Source organism: Myxocyprinus asiaticus, chromosome 43 (genome assembly GCF_019703515.2).
Source record: "Myxocyprinus asiaticus isolate MX2 ecotype Aquarium Trade chromosome 43, UBuf_Myxa_2, whole genome shotgun sequence".
Taxonomy (NCBI): Eukaryota; Metazoa; Chordata; class Actinopteri; order Cypriniformes; family Catostomidae; genus Myxocyprinus; species Myxocyprinus asiaticus.
Genome location: NC_059386.1, coordinates 31,904,610 through 31,930,117, shown reverse-complemented (window position 1 = coordinate 31,930,117; position 25,508 = coordinate 31,904,610). Strand labels below are relative to the sequence as shown.

At 35.6% G+C, this 25,508-nt stretch overlaps 1 protein-coding gene across 1 annotated transcript; it reads right to left on the bottom strand.

The window, feature by feature from the left end:
* Positions 1 to 15,946: 15,946 nt before the first annotated feature.
* On the bottom strand, positions 15,947 to 21,150 carry LOC127434067 (nuclear receptor subfamily 2 group F member 1-B). Its single transcript, XM_051686528.1, has 3 exons — positions 20,285 to 21,150; positions 18,976 to 19,503; positions 15,947 to 16,860 (listed from the first exon to the last, which is right to left on the bottom strand). The coding sequence occupies exons 1-3, from the start codon at positions 20,691 to 20,693 to the stop codon at positions 16,586 to 16,588; spliced, it is 1,212 nt and encodes a 403-aa protein (XP_051542488.1). The 5' UTR covers positions 20,694 to 21,150; the 3' UTR covers positions 15,947 to 16,585.
* Between the last annotated feature and the right edge of the window lie 4,358 nt (positions 21,151 to 25,508).

Below are 25,508 nucleotides of genomic sequence, written 5' to 3'. Positions count from 1 at the left end.
AGAACCTGGGTTATTACATGGTGGACTTACTCACAAAATAATACTGTAGGATGCTGTGAATTGTACCATGGACTAGCCATGTGAAGCAATGCAGAAATATAACCTGTGGCATTTGGCTTAAACCACAAAATGTATAATATGAATTGTATCATTATTATTTAATTTCATTAATAAATTATTGTACAATCATTTCATATTACTGCATTAACTGAATTATGGAGAAAGCAAGGAAAAAGTACCTAGGTGGCTTCAATTAAATGAATGGTTTATGTTAGAGGTTTCCAAACTTTTTGTACCATGCAAACCCTTCTAAACTTTGTCAGCTGTCAAAAAACATCACCCTGTATTACCAAAATATGGTAATAGCCAGAGACATAGTCACATTTAACTGTATTAATCACATGCAATTTGTTCTTTGTTGTATAATGTTCACTTTGTGACACACTGAAATTATAAATGAGAAAGGTAATATTCAGAAAAGTATACTACCATACTACTATTCTATTTCTTCAGCATACAATATGATATAACTGTGCATAACAGTATGCAATTTACCCAGATTTGCCAAAATATGCTCTGTTTACGTCAAAGCAGTGGCTGTGTTCGTAATGGCATGCTACCATATTACCTAACCTACTAATTCTGCCATGTAGCATACTACCGTTTAAAATTAATTTCAATTAAAAAAAATATATATATATATATATATAATTATTTATTTGTATAGCACTTTCCACAATAGCTACATATACAAAACAACATTGTATAGCGCTTTATATAATACAATGAAAATATTAATTTTGCATAAAGCATGCTATCTTTAAAAAAAAAAAAAAAAAAAAAAAAAAGGTCAGTAAACAATGTATGCAATATGCAGTAGTCTAATATTCCATTTGAAACAAAGACCTTGATTTTTGTTGCTCAACGCTTACCTCCTCTTGTGAGATGGACGGGGCAGCATTTGAAAAAGTTAATCAGAACTGGGGGAGATGGAGCACAGTTTTGTTCTCTGCATTTTTGGTTTTCAGTGATGTCAGTGTATGTAAGTTCACCTCGCATTTGCAGGTTGTTGTAAAGTTCATCAGTGCTCGCGAGCCTGAAATCTTTTCCATTTCGGTATATAATCTACAAAACTCATAAAACGTCAATTCGCGCCAATACAAATAGGCGCGAGGCTTGCCGCGCGACTGACGACGACATCAGTGTTTATGGCAAATTTAAAGGAATGGTAATAGCCTATGTTTTTAAAAAGACTGCTTGAACGACTGTTATTATACATGCTTGTAATGCGAAATTGTATTTGTGAAACACTGACGTGTGACATCATGCCGCCTGTGTCAAACAGGTACATTTATACAGTGTTGGGTAAGTTACTCTACAAAAGTAATTAATTACTAACTACTAATTACATCTTCTACAGTGTAATTAGATTACTGTACTAAATACTCTGTCTGAAAAGAAATTGCATTACTTATTACTAATTACTTTCTAAAACCCTTATCAACCTCGACCAGATGAAAAATACAAGGACATGAAATTGTTCTTTTAATTCTTTCATATAAATCATATAAAAATGTAATAAATTATTCATGAACTGTCCAAAGAATTTAAGGGGACTGCATTAAATTAGAAAACATTTTACATTATACATTTTAACATTAAATGCTAACTTTTGATTTTAAATTCACTGTTGTTTTATATAGAATTGTTCTATAGTCTATACAGTATTTAACACAATTACAAAAGATGTAACTGTAATTAAATTACTGAAAAATTAAGAGTAATCCCTTACTTTACATTTTCAATGAAAACTTAATTTAATTACAGTAATTAATTTCTTAGTAATGCATTATACCCAACACTGCATTTATAACGTCTATATGCTGGTAACTATCACAAATATTTTCTTGCACCACAGTTTCTAAACCGCCTGTTTACGTTAAAAGCTGTCACACGAATTACATCATTTTATAGGGTATGTCACAGATGAGCTACAGATTTATTTTATGTATTATTATTTATTAAAAAGTTATAAAAACAACTTAATATTTTAAGTTTAATTTATATTTTAGTTCTGAAACTAGACTTTTAATGAAATAAACTTTTGTTCATTAAATAGCCATAGATAACTATTATAAGCTACCAAAATAAATAAATAAATAATAATAAAAATATACTTATAACAAAATAAAGAATATAGAGTTTATCACTTCATGTTAAAGTCTCAATAATGCCATTGAATGCCTACAGCTCAGAGGAAGTCTGGATATTGTCTGCATTTGCCACTGTACAGTAGTGAGTGTGTTCTCACTATCAAAATCTCCCTGGAGCCCGGGGCCAGCTGTCAGCACACACGGCCCCTTAGGAATCCACATTGGCCCCAGTGCAGGATGCAGGGAGCCAACAAGCAGAGAGCTTCTGTGTAAGGAGTCGTGGCCTTTCCCTCAACAGTCCGTCCCTGAGTGAGTACTGCGCCTTACATACAACCACAAGCATTTGACAACAGCCTCATCACAAAAAAGGAGAGTCTATTCAGAATATGAGCACAAACAAAAATTCAATATTCTTTGCTATTGTTCTGTAAATTTCTGGGACTACTTCTGTGCATGCCTCGTGGAGTTTCGGGGCCCACTTTGATTTGAATGACAGTGAACCCCACTGTAGTGTGAACGTGTGTGTGGTCCTCCTGGATTTTTAATGCTGCATTATTAAAGAGAACATGCTAGTGCCTACTTAGGCGTAGTTTGATGCACTCCACCCCCCTCAACGCTGAGTTAGCCTCTTTCTGGTAAACTGATTGCTTGTGTTGAGTTTCGTGCCGTTTCGTTGACATTGACCCTGCAACAACACTGGACGTGACTGGAAAGGCAGAGCAGGAGCACCGAGCCTCTTTTTCATTTCATTGGTGGATCCTCTGACCAATGAAAAATCAGAAACCCAAATGCATGACTTATTTTTTGTGCCTTCATAGCTGATTATACCTTATTTTGTATCATTATTTAGAGTTTTTGATTCCTCTTCATGAAGGTTTTAAACATTGTTCCAGCTTTAACAGTAATTCTTGAGATTTCACCATTTTTAAGACCATTTTGCAAGCTAAAAAATACTGTATTACAGAAAAGGGAGATAAAATGAGAGTAATTATTGAGAATAATGGGTTTACAAAAAACCTTAAAGATTAAGTAATGTTAATGAGACATAAGGACATCATAATAATGTCACAATGCAATAAATAAATAAATAAACAAATAAATAAATTAAATTGTTTAATGGTCCTGAAAAAAATAGTCTTTATTTTCCTTAAGCAAAATAAATAAATAAATACATTTTGAGATTCACCCACATCATTTATGGGCATGCTTAATTGTTTTGTGGTTAAATCAAATCAATTATAAAAAAATTAAAAACAATTCCAAGCTAAAATGAAAACAGATTTAAATTAAAACTTTTTCCTCTTAAGACTAGATTTGTCTATTGGGAGAAATTGTGTTTTTCCATGGATATTGAGGTTCACAGGAAAATGAGCATGTTTTAGATATAGCCAGTGGCACAACAGTCAACTCTATTATAGATTTAATATAGAGGGCATTCCTGAGAGACACCAAAGATTTCTCTCTTTCTTTCTCTGTCTGTCAGTGTTTTGAATATCCTAAGGTGCCATGACCTGAGAAAGTATAAATGGCATCAGTGCCAATTTAAGTGGGTCATTAAGAGGTTTAACATATGAAATACTGTCGCACACTGGGGAAAATCATTACTACGTGTACATTTTATGGTATGGAATGCATTATGACTATATCAGACCAACACTGCAACAGATTTGACACTGTTTTATATATCTGTTTTAACTGTTGCTTTAATTTCAATAGAGTAATACTGAAATTATGGTCTTTCTTCCATTCTGGCCAGTGAGAGATTGAAAGGCACATGCGATTGAGAATAAGCATGCTTTAGGCAGCTGTAAACACACTTCAAATACAAAGCAAGACTGGTTTGAAGAAGAGAAACACATAACATGGGCTTCAGATCTTTTGTACTGCAGATCAAAATGGGACATGTTATAGCCTACAGCCTCTGGTAATTATCTCTGACTGAGAGCTGATGGTGTTTGAGCGGCGAGAGCCAGAGGGTGGCAGTGCACGAGTTTACAGAGAAGTGAGGGATCATACCGCCAGCTTCAGGCTCTCTGACGACTTTAATTAGTAAAAAATGTTAAGATGTGTAATTCAGCTAATCTGTATCAGATACTGGGTTTGGAACAGTATATAAAAACCACACAATTTTGTTTGTTCCTTTAATTTTTCTTACTTAAGCTGTTTGTTTTTTTTTTCTTTTTTTTTCCTGTTTTTTTGATACACAGCATGCTATAGGAAAAATAATATCAGATGTTATTTCCTACATTTATCACCATCCCTCATCTCATCTGTTTTTACTTTCATGTTCACACTTGCTCTCTGTCTTTCCCTTATGGTAACCTGTCGATGGCATGTGCGGTGTGAATCTGACCTCCATCTGCCCATATGTGACTCTTCACCCACCCACACGACCTCTGCGTTTCGCTCTGACAGCCCGTGATTAATTACTCACCCTTATGATTTATGCCGTGGAAAAATTTCACAATAATGGACAACAGGTGGTCCTTCACCACATTATTTTAATAGCGCATGTGTGTTTGAACATGTCAGAATATGTATTTGGAAGATGATGGAATGTGTGCATGAATTCTGAAATATATGATGATTTCATCTAAACTTTTTAGTCTAGATACCAGGTATTAAAATTAATGTTTTTAAAAATAGCTTTTAATATATTTCGTATTATTGGATGGAAGGATAAATAAGCACTTGTTATCGATATAATTTAGTCAGTTTTTTCTAATATTTCACCAACTTGCATAAGTTTCTTTTACAAAGACTGATACAAAAATGTTCTCTTTTTTCTTATGTGTATATTGTTTAATATTAAGACAGAATAATTAAGAACTAGATTTTTTTATTTTTTGAAGAAAATATGAATGGTGCTTGCATGTGCAAAACTAGCTGAACATAATGATGAAATTGTTCTGGGTGGTTGTTGGGGTGTTCACAGTGGTTGCTAGGTTCTTACTAGCCCAAGTCAAAATAGCCCACCCACAAGTCTCTATAATGTTCTGAACCCTAGCTTTGGCTGGGGCCACCCCTCGTTTAATGTAAGTCTTTTGGATTTTTTTCTCCTGTTTTTTCTCTCCCAGGCAGAAGCGTAGGTCTGAAAACAACAAGCAAAAGCACGCCTCTCCTCTTCTCAGTAAGCTGCATTATTTTAGGTATCGTTTATGTCTGTAATGATTACAGACATATTCATTATTTGGAAAAATAAGAATTATCAAGAATAATTAATGTCAGGGAAGGGGCTTGAAAATAACTCAAATTCAAAACAAATTTGGAATGGCTGTACATAATCTGTTGCACGTCTAATTTATATTCAGAACTTCTGTTTAATTAAGTTATAGCAGTTTACTCATAGATTTGAAAAATCTCAAAATTCTTGTGAAAATGATATATGGCCTATATTCCTTAATTTCTTAAATCAGTTGTAATTTCAATTGGAATTGAACAGATTACTTGTGTTGCAGAGACTGACATACAAACTGACACACACACATACACACACACACACACACACACACACACACACAGTCACACCCCATGACTTTATCATCTCCTTCATGTGTGAACTGTTTGTAGGGCTGTTCATTTGCATCGCCCTGGGCAGAGTTTCCTCTGGCAGTGCACCGGTCGTCCAGCTGGACCATTCCCCTATCTCTGATTATGAATACTGCTGCATCTTCCATAGACACTGTCACAGTGAGTTCAACTCTGACAGCTAATATACAACAGACAGAGAGAGAGAGAGAATGTACAAATTCACAGTCAAATGAAAGAGAAATCAAAAATTAGAACTCTTTATTATATTAATGTGTAATTCTCTCAATGCTAAATCTGATGTGTGTATATTCTTGGATCCCAGCTCTCTTCATTTACTCACAATTATGCCATTCTCAAATGCTGTACAAACGCTCTGCCTATGTACACGCGCTGTAATCGTGCTCTGCATCAAGCGTGAGGAAATGTAAACGAGCTTTAAATCATGATCGCGTCTAACTGCAGGTGTCAAGATTTATAGTGAAAAGGGAGTTTCAGTTTGGTCTTTTTCTCACCCAAAACCGATCGTGTCGCTTCAGAAGACATGGTTTAAATAATTTGAGTCGTTTGGATTGCGTTTGTGTCATTTTTGTGTGGACATATTCATATCATACATTCTTCAAAATGTCTTTGTGTTCCGCAGAAAAAAGAAAGTCATACAAGTTTGAGATGGTATAAGGGTGAGGAAATTATCAATTTTGAATGAACAATTACTTTAATATGCAGAGTCATATCGTGACACACAGGGCCATTTCTGAGCATACGGGGGCCCTAAGTGAATTCCTACTTGGAGCGACCTTGCTTTGAGGGGTCCCCTGGTGGCTCGGATGCCCTAAGCGGCCGCTTAGATCACTTATCTGTATAAGGAGTCGTGGCTTTTCCCTCGACAGTCCATCCCTGAGTGAGTACTGTGCCTTACAAACAACCACAAGCATTTGAGAACAGCCTCATCACAAAAGAGGAGAGTTTTGTGGCTGTTTCCACTAGAAACGGCCCTGCCGACACAGCAAAATTGTCTTTACCAATCATGTGAGTTTGGGGTGGGACTATCTGTTTGGACAACCAATGAAAAACGAAGGCAATTTTATAGTATTTGTTTTAAAACAGTGATTATTTTTCCAATTCCGATAGGTGACACTAGGCGCAGAAATTACACCCTTCAGCTTTAAAATACTTTCTTGTATCTCAACTTAATATGCATAGACAACTACTCTATAAGCAAGCAATTTGTTGGTTGTTTGTTTCCCCTGAGAAGTATAAACACTGTGCAATTCCAGCCCAACATGGCAACACTGGCTCAACAAATGGCACAAGTCATAAAAAATTTTAGGACAAACATCTGAGACAAAGTTACTTATTTATTTGAAACATAACTTTAAATAACTCACCTCTTAGCAATAAAATGTTCCGCAGAGCTATAACAAAAGGAATGTCTTGCTATATACTTGCATGAACAACATACCAGTATGCATATGCAATATCATTATGCATTTGATACATTTTCTGATTCTTCAAAAATAGGAAAGAAGGATGTAGGTTTCTGGACAGATCTATTAACTGCTCAAGCTCTCATAATAACCTTTCTATGATGGAGGCTCAAAAAAAAGGACAAGCGTGTGGCATGGCTGCCTCAGACATACAGAATCCATTTCAGAAGGCCTGGAGGGAGAACAGACGGCACGGGTTCATTCAGAGAGCAGACTTTATAATGTTCACACCGTAGAAGAATTAACTTCTTAACTTCCAAACATTTGCATTTGAGAAATCTTATAGGAGAGAACAGGAAGCCCTGTATGTGAAAAGAATCATAAGTGTTCTGCAATATACAGATGTTAACACCCATTTAAAATGTGGAGTTGTTGCCTTAAAGGGATAGTTCAGCCAAAAATGAAAAATCTCTCTCATGCTGTTCCAGATGAGTATGACTTTCTTTCATCTACAGAACACAAACAAGATTTATAGAAGAATATCTCAGCTCTGTAGGTCCATACAATGCAAGTCAATGGTGGCCAGAAACGTGAAGCTCCAAAAAGCACATAAAGGCAGCATAAAAGTAATCCATAAGACTCCAGAGGTTCAATCCATATCTTCAGAAGCGATATGATAGGTCTGGATGAGAAAGGATCAATATTTATGTACTTTTTAGTATAAATTCTCCTCCCTCCCCAGTAGGAAAGCAAAAGAAAATATTAGATATTACTAGATATTATATATACATTTCTCTGACTAAGTTTTCAAAAATCAATGTAGTTAAAAAGAGTGTAAACACTTCAATGTTCCATATTGAGCAGAGTTTATGTGAAATTCACTCACATGTACTGTATCTAGAGTAGCAAAAACACTATATGTAGCACAATTGGAAATAGAGAACCTAATAAGGGGCTAATTTACTATGTTGTTGTACATGCTGCATCATAGGACGATTGGTACATAAGAACACATGTCGCCCCTGGGCCGTCTGGAGCGGATTAGGGTCAATGTTCTGTGCAAGACGGTGGCCATTATGAGGAAATCCATGTTTACTTCATCAGCAGGATTACTGTGTTGGGCAGATCTGTGGGGAGGGCACTCCATCGACACCTATTAGTATGTCAACATTACACAACACTGCTTTAACATGTTATTGAGTTAATGGATGTAGGGATGAGCTCAGTGTAAATGCTGTGCATTTATGTTACGTATATTACTTTAAGGTGGACCATCAACAAATTAATTTATCTTTACCTTTGTGGCAGACCACATGTGTCAGTCTGCAATTTATAACACAACATAAGTACGCGTTGCATTCTTAACGTTGCAACAAGGGCCGCTATAGCGGACATTAGACTGAACCGTCCGCTTCTGTGGTGAGTTTTCTCTTTCAAGACAACTACGGTCATGACGGAGCAACAGAATTCAATATATTTATAGCAACCTACCTGAATAATAACACATACAGTTTAATGGCACAGACTTTCGAAGGTAACTCTATCACCCCCTTGACTGCTGAGATTTGTTCCCGCCACAGTAACGCAAGAATGCACATTAAAGTCCCCATGAAATGTAAGCACAGCGTAGTTCTAGCAGGAAGACTAGCAGCTGTACATCATCGCACCATTAGCTAGGTAACTCCTAGCCAATCACATGTAAACCATCGCTTTATAAGTCTGCTCACAATCTATCACATTGCTGTTTCAGTGTGCTAACATGGCAACCTCCACCACCCCACATCCACCAGTTGAGTCCCGTCCTGCACGGCGGTAGGCTCCTCACCCCTGCCTCCTATCTCCGGCAGGATCTCATGGTTCCGAGTACAACTTATTCGGACCACCAGACAGGGCTTATGCCAAAGAGAGACATTACATTCCTGTTTCATATTCATCAAATAAATATAATCTAAAACTTTACTCAAGTCTGCGAGTCTTCCAGACGAGCGCAGATCGATTTGGTGTTTTGACATATTTCCTTCTGAAAAAAGAAGTGGGGGTGGTACATATCAAACGACTCGACCCATTCTCCCGTGTTGGCGCATCCCATACAGAAGTGATCTTCCCTATGCCCTATTCCCTTCGAAGACAATTACCCTCCACTGTGATAGCTTCAGGTGGCTGAAAGGTGATTACGGTCAGTCAAATCTCACTTTTTAAGTGATTCTTTTTGGAAAATTTGTTTTGAATGACCCTACAGCATGGATTGTGCTCCCTTCAAAGTTGCCTATGAAGGCATGATCAGTGGCAGTTACAACACAGCAAGGCACACTGAACAGTTGTAGTGGGAGGGTGCATTTAGTTCTAGAAAGCATTTGATTGGACAAGGTTTCTGAATCTCTATGTGATGGAATGGGTATTCCTGAGTCTTTTTAGCTGGAAGAGAGAGACTGCAAATGTTAAATGCTTATATTTTTTGAAAACGAATTATGTCAAAGTTTAGAAATAGCCTGTACAAGCATATAGATTACCTTAAAGCCACGGGGTCTTTAAGCATGTTCAACCGAAGTGCGCGTTGACATTGGCCAAACACTCGCACCTGCTACATTAGTGCAAAAACTTATTTAGACACCACTTACAAAATGCATGAATTTCATGGGAATAGACAAAGTGGCATCTGCAAACAAATGATGCTAGACCGAATTCTTCCATTTTTGCAGTCACAACCAAATTTTCAACAGTATTATGTTTTAAAAACTCACAGATTTATTTTTGTGAAATATTTTGCTTTAAAGGTGTGCTTATGCTATATTGCTCTGTAAAAAAGCCACTTGGTTTGATATTTTATTGTTTAAAGCCATGACATTCAGACATTTCTAAGTATGGCTTACTTACTTTTTGCGGCCGGAACTGGAACATCTATAACAATGTTCACCTATAAAACTTCCTGTAAAGCAACTTACAGTAAGCATGAATATTTTTGAATATGACAAGTTCAACAATTAACAGCACACGAACAAAGGCTAATAATGATCCACAGAGTTAAGTGGTCTACAATTACACCAGCAGAACATAATTGACTGGGAGACAATGTCTGATAATTAGGGAACTACAAAGAAGCTGGTACCATCTCTGGTTGTCTGAGTGTTAAAGCCAAATTAACCTTGTTGATCCAAAACTGATTTGTACCAAAAGTGACCATGCAAAATGAGTCCCTTCACACATATATATATTATAGTTTGATGGATGGATGGATGGAGAGAGAGAGAGAGAGAGAGAGAGAGAGATAGATAGATAGATAGATAGATAGATAGATAGATAGATAGGTGGATGGATGGATGGATGCCTCATATCCACTTAAAATATAGCACTCTGATTCAGCAAGTGAGCTAATTAAGCCAGGCAAAAGAATAGAATAGAACAGAGGCTACTGCAACATCTTAAACAAGGATTTAGTGTTGCCTTCAATTTTCCTGCTGGAAAGCCTATTGTCTCTTATCCTGGATCCAGAATTCTATAGATGACACGTTCTGTTAACTTGATTCAGTTAGAAGTCCCATCTCCAGATTGCTTCGTAAGCCCCTTTCTTGGTATTCCTGCTCTGTATCTTTACAGGATGCTAATCCAACTAAATCCAGTAAGACTTTAATGCTGCCCATGACAGTAAGGTCTGCAGTGGGGCTACCCAGATTTTCGGCAACATGACCGGAGATCTGAAGTTTGAAGTGAACAGTGAGTGCTCTGGTTTTTGAAATAACTGACAAAAACTTGCTTTCAATTAATATTTTTTTATATTTGCAGAATTTCGCATATTTTTAATGAAATATGCTAGCTTTTGTAAGTAAATTATTTTCAGGTAAAAAAAAATCTAGAACTGTTGAAAACATGTAAGAGAAACTGGGGCTAGTTGTCAGAAGGGCTACTTTCTGTATTTGTCGCCCAAAACAATAGTTTGATATATTTGTCTGTTACTTTTCACATTTTTGCTTTTTCTTTAATAATTTTATGCTTTATAAAGTTTTGAAGGGGTCATGAATGCCTTTATTTATTATTTTAATATGTTCCTTAAGATTAACTTACAAAATTAATATATTTGTAATATCAAATGGTCAATAGTCATATATTTGTAAAACACGATAATTTTCCACCGTCATTCTGAGCCTCTGTCAGAAATGCTGTTTTGGTGTTGCTTCTCCTTTAAGACTTGACAGTACGCACCCACTGTTCTGATTGGCTCTCTGCTCTTGATTGATCTGCTCTTCTACTTACCATCTCACTGCTCAATGCTACTGGGTGGGCTATGGAAGTGATTAAAGGTAAAGTAGGCAGTAATGTGTTATTGTGGAAGCGGTCAGATGAAAATGTCTACCACAGTGTGACGTCACAATGAGGAGGAAGTAGAGAATGAGTCCTTTTGGCAGCTTGGTTTCAACAAATGCTCTTTTTGCAGTGAGGGGGAAGTTTTGAGTTCTGAAACAGGGCTCAACATTAACGCTTGTCCGAGACAAGTGGAGTTTTGAAGGGGCAAGTGAAAGAGAATTTTACTTGCCTGACCAGACAAGCAGACTGATTAAAACAATGAAAAAATAACCAGCTATATTTGTGATAGCCTAGGCCTGTGTCACTTACAGTATTAGAAAGTTGATATTCTTATTCTGCTGTTGAAAGTAATCCAGATCATGTAATTTTATAATTCGCTAGCGATCTAGTAACAGCTGCGCCCTGTTTGATTGGCAGGTGGTGTATGTGTGTGTGCTGAACATGCGGGTGTGTTCCTAAAATGCTCGCGCTAATGCGCACCTGAACGGTCAAATACATTTCAAAATTCAGACAAAATTATTTTTCATCTATTTCTATTCATTGCTGTTTTTTATTGTAATTTTATTACTGACTGTTTACTAGTCTTGAATAATTACTTAAGAACTTGAAACCATTCTGCCATAATTAACATATTAGTTAGTGTTATTATTTGTTGTGGTTTTGAAGCTGGTATTGAGAATTGTCAAATTTCACTGCCGACTACTGAAATTTTAGTATTGTGATAATGTATAGCCTATATTGTACATGATAGATCTTGCTGCAATAACATGATGAAAAAGTAGATCTCATTCCATAGAAGTGTGAGCACCCCAGCTGTTAATGGTGGCGATGGAGGCTTTTCTTTATTTGACTACCATATGTAATATAAAATAATTAATTACCATATGACAATAGCCTCCTCCCCTACGCAGTGCAGTTTACATTTCTATCGCAGAGAATTGAGTTGATTGTATAGGTACACTATTAGGTTGGGCATCGGTCATAATTGTAGAAAAATATACAACATAAACTTTGACATGTTATTTGAGCATGTAACTTAAATGTCCTTTTTTCTCTCCAGACAAGTAACTTTTTTACTCAGACAAGCACATGACAATGCTTAATGTCGAGCCCTGTGAAACTTATAGTATGTTTTTATAGTGAAATGACCTCTTATATGTCAAAAGATCAAGGAAAATTTGATTTCTCATGTCATGACCCCTTTCACTGCTTAAATTTGTCATTATTGGCTATTTAATGACAGGTTTGTTCCAATTGTGACAACTTGCCCCATATTCTGTGACAACATGCCTTGTTATTGGAGCATGATGCCACAAAATATCAACATGTGTTCAATGAACTATATATTTTTCCCTGGACAATAACTGTGGAAATGTTCAACAGCTTTTTATAGTCAAGACTTTAAGATACAGAATGTGCCAATACAAAAATTGACTTTAAAAAATAAAAAAAACCTACCTTGAGAAATATTCTGTCTTCTTACAGTGTATTCTGTCTTTTTACAATATAAGTGTGACAACTAGACCTGGTCTCCCCAGTTTGCTCAGAAGTGTCCATTTCTGCATTCCTACATTATCTATTTGGACAGAGTTTCTTTCTAACAGCTGTAGCCTTGATCCAGGCACATATTCTATGATGCATACTGCCAACAGAGACACTCCTCTAGGCCATCAGGAATCCCATGTGGGGGAGCCTGGCTTTATTCTGAGCTGCAGTTCTCCTCACAGGTCCCCAGGCACTGCTGGGGTCACGGCTAACCCAAGCACTGTGTCAGCAATTCACTCGAGATGCCAAGAGTTCATGATCCACCTATGAGATGTGAGCAGCTCAGCAGAAGATCCACACATGATGAGAGAGGTGTGGGGTCATGGGGTTCACACTGAGGGTCTTCATAGACACTCTAGCTGTCAGACTCAACATATAGAACATGGAGGAACACACACACACGCTGGGGGGATATACCACAGACATCTATTGTTTTTATATAAATCTAATCCTAAATACTATTGACTTCTATAATCTACCCCTACACACATATACACAAAGATACAGAAGATAAAGCTTGCAAATAGTTTTCAGGCCAAAAAGGAAACAGATGTCTGTCAGTCTATGATTGTTGTGAAAAGGGTTTTGTTAGCTATCCCTGATAATCCTGTAAATCTGTTGCCTCATTTAAATTATTTTAACATGGACGTCTTCTGATGACAGTTGTAAAATATATGATTTGTGTGACATTTCCAGATTATTTAACGTAAAATAACTTTTCTAATTTAGTCTAATAAAACAATTAGCATGTTTTTTCCCTAATAGTTTTGTTTTGCTCAAGGTTATGTAAATACACTCACTGAGAACTTTATTAGGAACACTATGGTCTTAAAAAGCGCCCAATGCGGTCTTCTACTGTTGAAGCCCATCTGCCTCAAGGTTTGACGTGTTGTGCATTCTGAGATGCTATTCTGCTCACTACAATTGTATGTGGTTCTCTGAGTTACTGTATCCTTTCTGTCAGCTCGAACCAGTCTGGCCATTCTCCGATGACCTCTCTCATAAACAAGATGTTTCCGTCTGCTGAACTGCCACTCACTGGATGTTTTTTGTTTTTGGCACCATTCTGAGTAAATTCTGTTGTGCGTGAAAATCCAGTTCTCAAACCAGCCCGTCTGGCACCAACAATCATGCCTGGTTGAAATCACAGAGATCACATTTTTCCCCATTCTGATGGTTGATGTGAACATTAACTGAAGCTCCTGCCCTGTATCTGCATGATTTTATGCATTGCACTGCTGCCACACGATTGGCCGATTAGATAATTGCATGAATAAGTAGGTGTACAGGTGTTCCTAATAAAGTGCTCAGTGAATGTATAAAATAGGGCTAATAGTTAGAACACTAAATATGTCTGTCATCAGGGTAAAAAAACAAAATAAGAATTAGTTTAAATGTAATCGATAAATCATACATTAATACCACCTTATTTTTTAAATCCTAAATAATCATTTGCAATACATAGTGAAACTTTATTTCAAACTATTTCCTAGAAGTTTATAAATCTACATTTCTAAAAGGAAAATACAAAAGCCTACATTTGTGTACATTTTTATTTTTTATACAATTTATGGTACTGAAATAATTACGTAATTTCTATAGTAATTTATTCTATAGGCATTTATCAAAGAACATGCTTCCACTTTCATCTAAATTGATTTTGAATAGGTAGATTTTTAGCATTATGACTTATCTTATATGGTCAGAAATGGTTTGTTTTTGCACATTTGAAAACGCTCACTGTGCAGCCTTCATTTAACTAACTGTAGCCTACAATATTACAAAGACATCAAAACACAAGTATCAGGGAATTATAAAATATAATCATTCATTCATGCAATATCATAAATAAATAAAAGAATGTATTTGCACTTGGAAAAACTTGGAAAATTAATCATGAATAAACAAATGGACATATGGCACATATGACCACAGATGGAAATCCAGCAAATTGGAAAAGCCCCTATACTTCATATAGGTCATATAGCTCACCCAATTTACCTTGTTTATTTGCAAGCTGCTCTGATTGAGGTAATAAGATCACAGCACCATGGAAAGCGACTTCCTGTCACCTCTACTAGAAATAGAACACATATTTTACCTGCACAGTTTACCATCGGGCTGAGTCTGTGCATTAAGAACTTTATTGTAAGTCTCTGCTCAAATAAAATCCCAAATACTTCTTTCAAATATGTAGTGTACCTTAAGTCATTTCAGTCCAATTAACTGGTCTATCCATTTTTTTTTATTATTATTTTTTAAGCAAAGAAAATGTTGGTTCAGTCACAAATGTTACTGGACCACCACAGCCAAAACTAGATCTACAATATCCAGATATGAGTTATCGATTTCACAAGAGCATTTTATTTAATTATAGGGCTGCCCCAGATCATTCTGTTGATGTCATCTCGACTTTATATTTAATTTGGATCGCATGTAACCCCAAGCGCACAAGCATCTCTTTTCTAAATATGTCCCTGATGAACATTTAAAACAAGTTCCCTGCAATGAGTTAATGCATGAGAATGAACTTTAAACTGGTGAACTAATAGCTACTACCCGTCATGATGAGTATACTATGGCGTGCACATTGCTATTAATTACGTGTATTAACGTGTATCTGTGAATTAAATGTTTGCATATAAAACAAATATGCTAAATTATATCTTAATAACCACAAAGTTGAATATGGAAGCTAAGCAGAAATGTAGTAGGAGTTTTTTTTTACGTGTTTAAGTTTTGTAACTATAATTGTCTTCTACCTTTAGCATCTCAACCGGAGAAGACTGTAGGAATGTTAAGAATGTTAGTCATTTAGCATGAAACATGCATAATTCATACAAAAACATCTCAAAACAGTTTACAACAAAAAGTTCAAACACTCCAGACATTGAAAACCCCTTATTGGTCTCGCAATGTTTAAAATCTATCTTTATTAGAAAAGGCAGAAATAAAGTACATTCAGGCATGAAATGATTAATGGAAATTGTTTAATCGAATGTTGCACTGTACATCAAATCCATCAGCCCCCTCATTGCCCTCCCAAAACAGCTCAAATAATCATGACTTTGATGTTAGGCAAGTGTCACATTTTCAACTGAGAAAAAGTTGTAAAATACACCAAAAACGTGTATTTTTCGAACCTCAGAAATGAAAAACCGTAAGTGCTGTGGTTGATTGTTCAGCTCATTTAGTGTACGTTTATGGGCAGAAAAATAAATATGATAAAATAAATGATTGGTAAATCAATTTTCTGCGCTTCTCAGTTAAAATAAACTTTGTAATTTCGTTGTAACGTTTTTAAACGAGTGCAACATCAATAGCGATTTTGTTTCACTGCTATTTGGGATCAAATAAACCCCCATTCAAATAACAAAAAATAAGACATTTTTTTTTTTTTTTTTTTTTGCGTTTGATTGAAATATTAATAAAGGGACAATTACACTGCTGAAGAAATGCAAGAAAAGTTATTTTTAGGGAAAGAATTCAAGAGAGAGAGAATAAAGGAAGCTTCACATTTTCGCGCGTTTATATAAACTGACATTGAAAGAGATTTCAGTCGAGTGCATTGTCCCGTTTTATGGTCTATAAATGCTCACCAAATGTCTCCATTCTCATCCTCATCTTCCTGACTCATTGAATGGACATGTAGGGCCAGTTAAAACTACTCCCAGATAGCAGCATGTCCCTGATGAGCGTTTCAATGGGCGTTTTACCCACCAGTCGAATGAAGAAAAGCTGCTCTATGATGGAGGAGGAGACCATACGGAGCGCCGGGAGTCTCAGCAGCAGCTTGCCGAAGCGAGTGGGCTGGTTCGGGTACTGACCCCTCACATACTCCTCTAACGCGCACTGAGATTTCTCCTGAAGGCCTTCAATGTGCGGTACGTCCGAAAGGCCGCAGGCATCTGCACAAAATATAGAGGACTTTTTGAGATATCATGTATAGCTAACCATTCAACACATTTAATTACAAAATAGCACAACCTTTACACATTTATATCAATTGAGTAGACTAATTGTGATTCCAAATACATTAACTTTACAGCTGCTTATTATCTATAGTCAGGGTTGGGGAGTAACGGAATACATGTAACGGGATTACGTATTTGAAGTACAAAATATAAGTAACTGTATTCCACTACAGTTACAGTTTAAATCATTTGTAATTAGAATACAGTTACATTCAAAAAGTATTTTGATTACTGAAGAGATTACTTTGCATTTTATTGTTATTTGTTTCATTTAATATTTAGTTCTTTCAGATGGAAAACATTTATACATATAAATGATGCGATCCAAACTGCATTTGAACAGCGGTGAAACACTTTCTTATGATGTGTTACATTCATACGAGTAGACAGAGAAGTAAGTTTGAAGTAAGTTTGGAGCAGAAGAAATAGAAATAAACCTTGTGTAAATTGTCAGCTTTACCCTAAAATAAAATGCTATTTCTAGCCATTTTACATGCACATGTTATCAGACACGATCATATTTTTTATCAAGAAAATTCACGTTGGATCATAATTTCTTTTTTTCTAATAAGACCTTTGATATTGGGGCAAAAATCATATTCTTGATAATAATTTTTGTATTGTTTTCCTGTAAAAATATCTAAAAATCCTTAAAACAAGAACAGTTTGATTTATCTTGTTTTAGAAACAACACTGCATAAGATATTTAGGTTTTTCAGAGAATGTATTTTTAACATGTGTATTTTGTCTTACTGTACTGACAGAGTTTTTATAGTCAAAACAAGTGAAAAAATCTACCAGTGCTGAAGAAGTAATCCAAAGTATTTAGAATACGTTACTGACCTTGAGTAATCTAACGGAATACATTACAAATTACATTTTACAGCATGTATTCTGTAATCTGTAGTGGAGTACATTTTAAAAGTAACCCTCCCAACCCTGTCTATAGTAAATCCTAGTTATCTCTGGTTCCCAAATTCAGCTGTTTTCTAATAATAGCAATCAAGGTTATTTATTACATAGGCCTACATTCATTTTTTAGGCTTATAACAACAACAAAAATGACTTAAATCTAACAGCAATATAGGCCTAATTTAAATACAACTTTCAAGTTAGGCAAATTGATTTGTTTTCTTAACTTCAGAAATATAACATTTCTAAAAAAAATATAATTCATTATAGTTTTCAATATAAATGTTGTTTAGAAGAAACAAAGCCAAATAACAGACAAATAACATTAACCTTGTTGAATGAATGCATCATATACATTTAATTTCAACTTCTTAGAGTGAAATGAAATAAGAAAAGGTACTTAAAAAATACGATTAGTAGTCTAAAAAAACGAATAAAACTCTAGATTAAACATTATATAGGATATATTTCACAATAGGCTATATGTTCATATATGCAATAGCCTACAGGCTTTTTTTAGTATATATGTTTTTTATTATATATATATATATAAAATATTTATTTAAAAAGGAACCAAAATCCCTCGAAATTATGCAATTTTTTGACGAGACAATTTTTGACGCTTGGGCTATTGTATTTATACACCCCTATAGCTCCTCTCCAATCCTATAGAGACTATGCATTTTGCGAGGCTATAGTTAGCCTATTGTTCTTAATTATCTGGAGCATTACTCTAGCAGTTCCCTTTCCTTCTTTAGATTAGAAACAGAAAACCCATTTCAACACATTTTACATTTGTAACTGTAGCCTACCTATAGCTGCAACTTACCAAGTTATGATTCAATAACACACGCACTGAAAAACATTTTTGGCATTAAAAAAAAACTGATTTCGTGTTCTGAAAAAATAATATCATGACGCTACCATAATTTTTACATGTCTTTAATCGGATTGTGCACAGATGGCACTTTTGACAGATTAATGCCCATTACGTCCATTATTTGAAACAAACATTGCGGAACAAATAGGATTAGCCTATAGCCAAGCTCATTAAACTGTCCGATAAATTCAGTTTATATTTACTGAAGCAAGTATAAACCATTAGATTATTATGAATGATTCAGGTCTAGGCTATACCTGATGTGAAGAGCACTATAGCTTTGGCACAGCTGTATTCGGCCGAGTCCACCTGCAGGGCCTTCAGTTTCTCCACCTGCTCCTGGAAGAATCGGATGTGATCCATGAAGGCCACGACCCGGTCCGCGGACATCGGGGACGCGTGAAGACCGGCGGCGGCGAGGAGTGGAGCCACGTGGAGAGGCATGGAGCATTGCGCAGCGTTTAAAACGAAAAGTTCACTCCAGGTGAGTCTAAGCAGAGACACCTGATCCGTGATTTGGAGATCAGGAAAGAAAGGGATGTTCCTGGCCCATTCCACCGCACTGAAGAGCAAACGGGCCGCCAGCTCGCAGATGTTCTCTATGCCGATGATGTTACCGGATTGCATGCACTGGTTTCCATATCTGGATGTTGGATATGGCTCAGCCCGAAGCAGGAGAGAGATGTATCCGGATAGATAATACTGGCCATTCAGGGGATCTCCATTGGTCAGTGCGTAATGGCCCGGGGTCGGCAGATTCGGAGGCATTCTTCCTCGCTGAACCGCTATCAAAACAGAGAGAGATGGAGAAGACACGTGCATACAAACAACAAATAATGGAATCTTGCCATTATAAACTTGTCACTGTGCAAACTATCTATCTATCTGTCTGTCTGTCTGTCTGTCTAAATGAAGTTATGATTAAGCCTATTATAATATTAAGAAGATTTTGAGCATCTCCGTTTATTTCCAGTCTTTGTTTTGCACAAAAAATGTTAACCTAAAAATGTGCTTTATGTGCTTAAATCTAAATTAATTGTTGTTGTTTTTTTAGTTTACACCAGCAAAACTAATTGTAAGGGTTAGGTCAGGTAAATAGCTCCTTAAAGGAATATTCTGGGTTCTATACAAGTTAAGCTCAATCGACAGTTTTTGTGGCATAATGTTGATTACAGTCCAAAATTATAGTAAAAAAAATTATGATTTAAACAACTTTACAGATCAAATAATCCACACGTTTTAACAGAAGAATTATTGTAAGTGCTTTTATAAAATTACAAGCTTCGGATTTCTGCACTTAAACCCTCCAAAAATTGGCCCCATTCACTTCTATTGTAATTGCCTCACTGAAACCTCGATTTTTGCTCTTTTTAAAGAAAAGGAGAGAAGATTCGAAATACATTTTTGTGGTAATCAACATTATGCCACAAATGCTGTCGATTGAGCTGAACTTGTATTGAACCCGGAATATTCATGTGAGGTGTCAATTGCACTTTTTACAGTGTATAAAACAAGTTTATGTACAAAAACCACATTAGATTATATGAACATCAACTGAAAACTCACCTTCGCGTCTCATGCCCACTTTCAGACATTTTTTCAGCCGGCAGTACTGGCACTGGTTTCTGTGGTGCTGGTCCACCGGGCAGCTTCGGTTGGCACGGCACGTGTACGTTAGATTCCGCCTGACACTGCGCTTGAAGAAACTTTTGCATCCCTCACAGGTGAACTGTCCGTAGTGCTTCCCGCTGGATTTATCCCCGCAAACCACACACTCAATGTGCTGCTGATTCTGTGCCGAGTTCGGTCCTTTATCCTCCGCCGAGGAGAGTCCAGTGTTGGGAGAATGCGAGGCTGTTCCCGGGCGCTGCTGGTTATGGTGGTGGTCTCTCCCCGGTCCGATGTGTTCATCCAGGGATCCCCCTGGTGCCAGTTCTTCCTGCGGGTCTCTCCACACACTCACCACCATGGCCATGACTGGACTGCGGTTGTGAGTGTCACGAACCTTTTACGCGTTTTCTCCAGAATTATTCAAAAGGAAGAACGCCAGTCGTGTCTTATCCATGCAGAAGAACCAAATGATGGGAAATGGGCATCGGAAACACACGATATGTGTCCAACCTGATCAGACAGCCAGAGCAGATTGGATATCAATAATCACGCCGACTTAAAGACCTCCGTGTTGGCGATGTCTTCGTGCGTAAAGGGACAATCGGAAACCCCAAATAAATTAGATCCAAAGAGAGCAAAGACGCAGCGTAGCGCTGCCTTCTGTTTGCGTAATTGACAAGGGAATTCAAAAACACAGCTTTGATTTGGAGCTACGCATGTATCATTAGGAGACAGCTGAACGGACTTAACTTTGGCATGAATATGATCCAAAGTGGGTTTTTTGAATGGCAATGAACACACCTTCAGTCTCTTGTCATAAGCGCTCCAGTGGTGGTCTATTGAATGGTCTGTATTATGGACCCCATCAGGTATTAAAGCACAGAAGGGGGAGGCTCCTTTAAGCTTGAAAGCTCGGTTTGATTGGTCATTTAGCTCACATCCTTCAAAAGACGGGTGGATGCGTGTGCAATCGTGCGCTTATGACCAAAGTCACTTTTTGCGGACACTTTTATTCATTTGATTTGATTTTCTCATTGGGTAAGAACACTTATTATGAAGAAGAGCAGTCATGCAATTTTAAAGGTAGATTATGTTTTTGTATCTGTTGGCTACTATTATCTGTTGAAGTCATTACGCATTATATCAACTGTTTTAATTAACAGTGTAGATTATTTATAATAATATTTGCCACTAATTAGGTAAAATATGCTGCGTACAGTAAGCTTTTGTCTGAATAGAGTCTGATTGTCATGTATGCCCAGAAAATAGAAGTGGCTGCCACCTAGTGTGAAAAGATAGTGATGTGGATTATTTTAACAGCAGTCCTTTGCATCTATATAGCAATCATGGTGCCAAAATAAAATAAATTAGTTTTTATTATTTTAACAGCAGTCCCATGCATCTATATAGCAATCATGATGCCAAAATAATATATATATATATATATATATATATATATATATATATATATATATATATATATATATATATATGTATAACAGCAGTCCCTTTAATCAATAGAGCAATTATGGTGTTAAATTTTTTTTAATTATTTTAACAGCAGTCCCTTTCATCTACAGTATATAGCAATCACGATGCCAAAATAAATTATTATTATTTTAACAGCAGTCCTTTGCATTTATATAGCAAACATGGTGCCAGAATAAAATAAGATAACATTTTGGATTATTTTAACAGCAGTCCCTTGCATCTACAGAGCAATCGTTGTGCCAAAATAAAATATGTTTGATTATTTTAACAGCAGTCCCTTGCATCTACAGAGCAATTGTGGTGCCAAAATAAAATAAAATACTATATTTTTGATTATTTTAACAGCAGTCCCTTGCATCTATAATAGCAATCATGGTGCCAAAATAAAATAAAGAAAATATGTTTTATTATTTTAACAGCAGTCTCTTGCATCTACAGTATATAGCAATCATGGTGCCCAAATAAAATAAAATAAATAAAATATTTTTGATTATTTTAACAGCAGTCCCTTGCATCTATATAGCAATCATGGTGCCAAAATAAAATAAAATAAATAAAATATTTTTGATTATTTTAACAACAGTCCCTTGCATCTATATAGCAATCATGGTGCCAAAATAAAATAAAATAAATAAAATATTTTTGATTATTTTAACAGCAGTCCCTTGCATCTATATAGCAATCATGGTGCCAAAATAAAATAAAATAAATAAAATATTTTTGATTATTTTAACAACAGTCCCTTGCATCTATATAGCAATCATGGTGCCAAAATAAAATAAAGAAAATTAAATATTTTTGCTTATTTTAACAGCAGTCCCTTGCATTTATACAGCAATCATGTTGCCAAAATAAAATAAAATAAATAAAATATTTTTTATTATTTTAACAGCAGTCTCTTACATCTATATAGCAATCATGGTGCCAAAATAAAAATACAATAAAATAAATGTGTTTGATTATTTTAACAGCGGTCCCTTGAATCCATATAACAGTAATGGTGCCAAAATAAAAATATATATTTATGATTATTTTAAAAGCAGTGACTTGCATCTACAGTGCAATCATGGTGCAAAAATAAAATACAATAAAATAAGGGAAAAAAAGTAATTTTCTTGATTATTTTTAAATATGTTAAGATCAATCAAACAAACAATAATATTTTTAGGAATTGATCATGTGATTTCTGAAAATATTATTATAAATAAGTTGGTGATTGCACGTCCAGCAGCAACTACACTTCTCATTCATAATTAAATGAGTTCAAGGGTCAAAGTTTTGCTGGTGAACCTTAGCCTCATGAATGGAGCAGGGTCACGTGACAGTGGCATGTTTGGGAACAGGTTGTAGGAGCTGCAGGTTAAAGGGTCAAAGCAACACAATGAGCAAAGACAAGTACAAAACCCAGGGTCAAATGTCAAAATAAGGGTTTCTACTCCAAAGGCAAAGTGCTATAATGATATTTAAGCATTACTGTAACTATTTTAGTAATCTTTGCAAGGAATACCAACTTAATCTATACATTTAGAAAGAGTTAGTTGTCCTTTGAGGTTTTGAATTGTTCCAGTGATTAATCATACACTCATAAAAATAATGATATACCATGATGTAAGTTTAACCAGATATCATTTCTAACTGTGATCAGATACAATTATCATAAGTATTTCTTACCTAATACCTAATAAACTAGGTATAATAAAAATAATTAAATCTGTGTATTATTGTAATTAAGAAAAAAATTGTGTGATTAAGCATTCCCATTTGATCAGATTAAGACAATTATTTAAAAGGTAATATTGCATATCTGGTATACTACCAGCAACTAAGTAACTAACTTTTCCTGTTCAGAGATCGAGTGATTGAGTACTGGCTAAACTCAGGTGCCCAAATCACAGCGTTTGACACTATTGTTGGCATTTCATGTAACAAAAGGGCCACAGAGGTTCAGGGCAGCGAGCAGTGTCAAAGGGCATTACATTTAACATGCAGATGTGTGACCTCTGTGACCTCTTGAAGGACTGAGCTTTTTGGAAGCAAATGCAGGCAGCTGGATCTCTGAAACTGAGGCTGAAAAATAGATCAGTACAGCTGCAGGTGTGAGCCTGGCACCTGGATGATAAACAGTTCTTCAGGGCCTCCATTAGTGTCCTCATTCTGTATGCCAAGCTAAAAAACATTCCCACATGTAGCTCATTCAAATATGAATCTCCTATGTCTGACAGCCTGGACACATCTCAAATATTGATTAGCAATGACATTTTAGGTCTATTTCATTGATTCGATCACTGTGTGTAACAGTCACCTATTATGACTGGTAGGAAATAAACAACTTGCCATCTTCTAAAGCTCATGATCAGCTCATAACAAGACTAAAAACTACAAGTGAAAGACACTCGACAGAGAACATTAATAAATATGCGGTTACATCTTAAAACAGAGAATTAATAATTTGCTATAATTGCTGTGTAAAGTTACATCTTAACCCATAAAATTTCGAACTAGCCCTGAGAATTTTGTATCTTAGTCATCAGGATACCATGATATTGATTGTCTATATATGAGAAATATATTTATTTTTGCTTACTGATTTAATTATGTTCCTTTAACCCTTATATTGTGTTCTGGTTAAAACTGACTGATTAGCTTTTTTTTTCTTTGCTTTTTTTCCTGAAAATTGTAGTTAACTTTGTTCACGCAGGTCATCTGAACACACAATTTTTTTTTTTAAATATCATTTTGATAAAATGTTGGTTTTGTTTCACTTTGTTACACTTGTGGCGTCACCGGTCTAAAGTGACCGGACATTCGAAATCAATGGATTAGGCTACAAAAAACAATGTTCAGGAACATCCCAATACTTTAGATGAGTACAAAGTCCTCGGACATATGCGCGCACACACACACACACACACACACACACACACACACACACACACACACACACACACACACGTGTACTGAGCGCTCATCATATTACATTGTGTTTGGGCTCGTTTGATTCACGATAGTTTACTGTAAGTTACAATATTTCATTTTCTATGTTATATGTAGGAAGTAATAAGGAAAAACGTGACAAAAACACTCCTGTTTATTATATTATGTGTATCTGTGGGAATTTCATACACTAAAACTCACTGCAGTTTGGCCTCTGAGTGAAACAGATTTGCAGATTTTCATATATAAATATTTGCTGAGAAAGCCCCTCATTAACAATGAAAATAATAATAATAATAATAATAATAATAATAATAATAATAATAATAATTAAATAATTATAAATAGTTATATTTAAATATTTTTACTATATATAGTACAAAACCTGTCATAAATACTTAAAAAGTTGACAAAAACATCTAATGCAATATATTGGGATAATATATGCAAAATAACAGATTTATTAACAACTTTAGTGGGCCGGAAACACAAAAGGTGTTAGCACAAATGAAAACAACGTGTTAAAAAAGGGGAATTTCAGAACAGGGTCAGGACCTCGGTTTATCACCAATAAACCACAGTTAGTCCATGAAAGTAAAGCATTGTGAAGCTATAAACCCTTGTTAAATAGTTCCACACAAATTTCAACCAGATAATAAGGGAAGTAGTCTTATTTGTCACCCCAAAACATTCCTTTATACCAGTTTGGACAATGTTAATGAAACTATTTTAGCATTTTGGTAACTAGCACAAT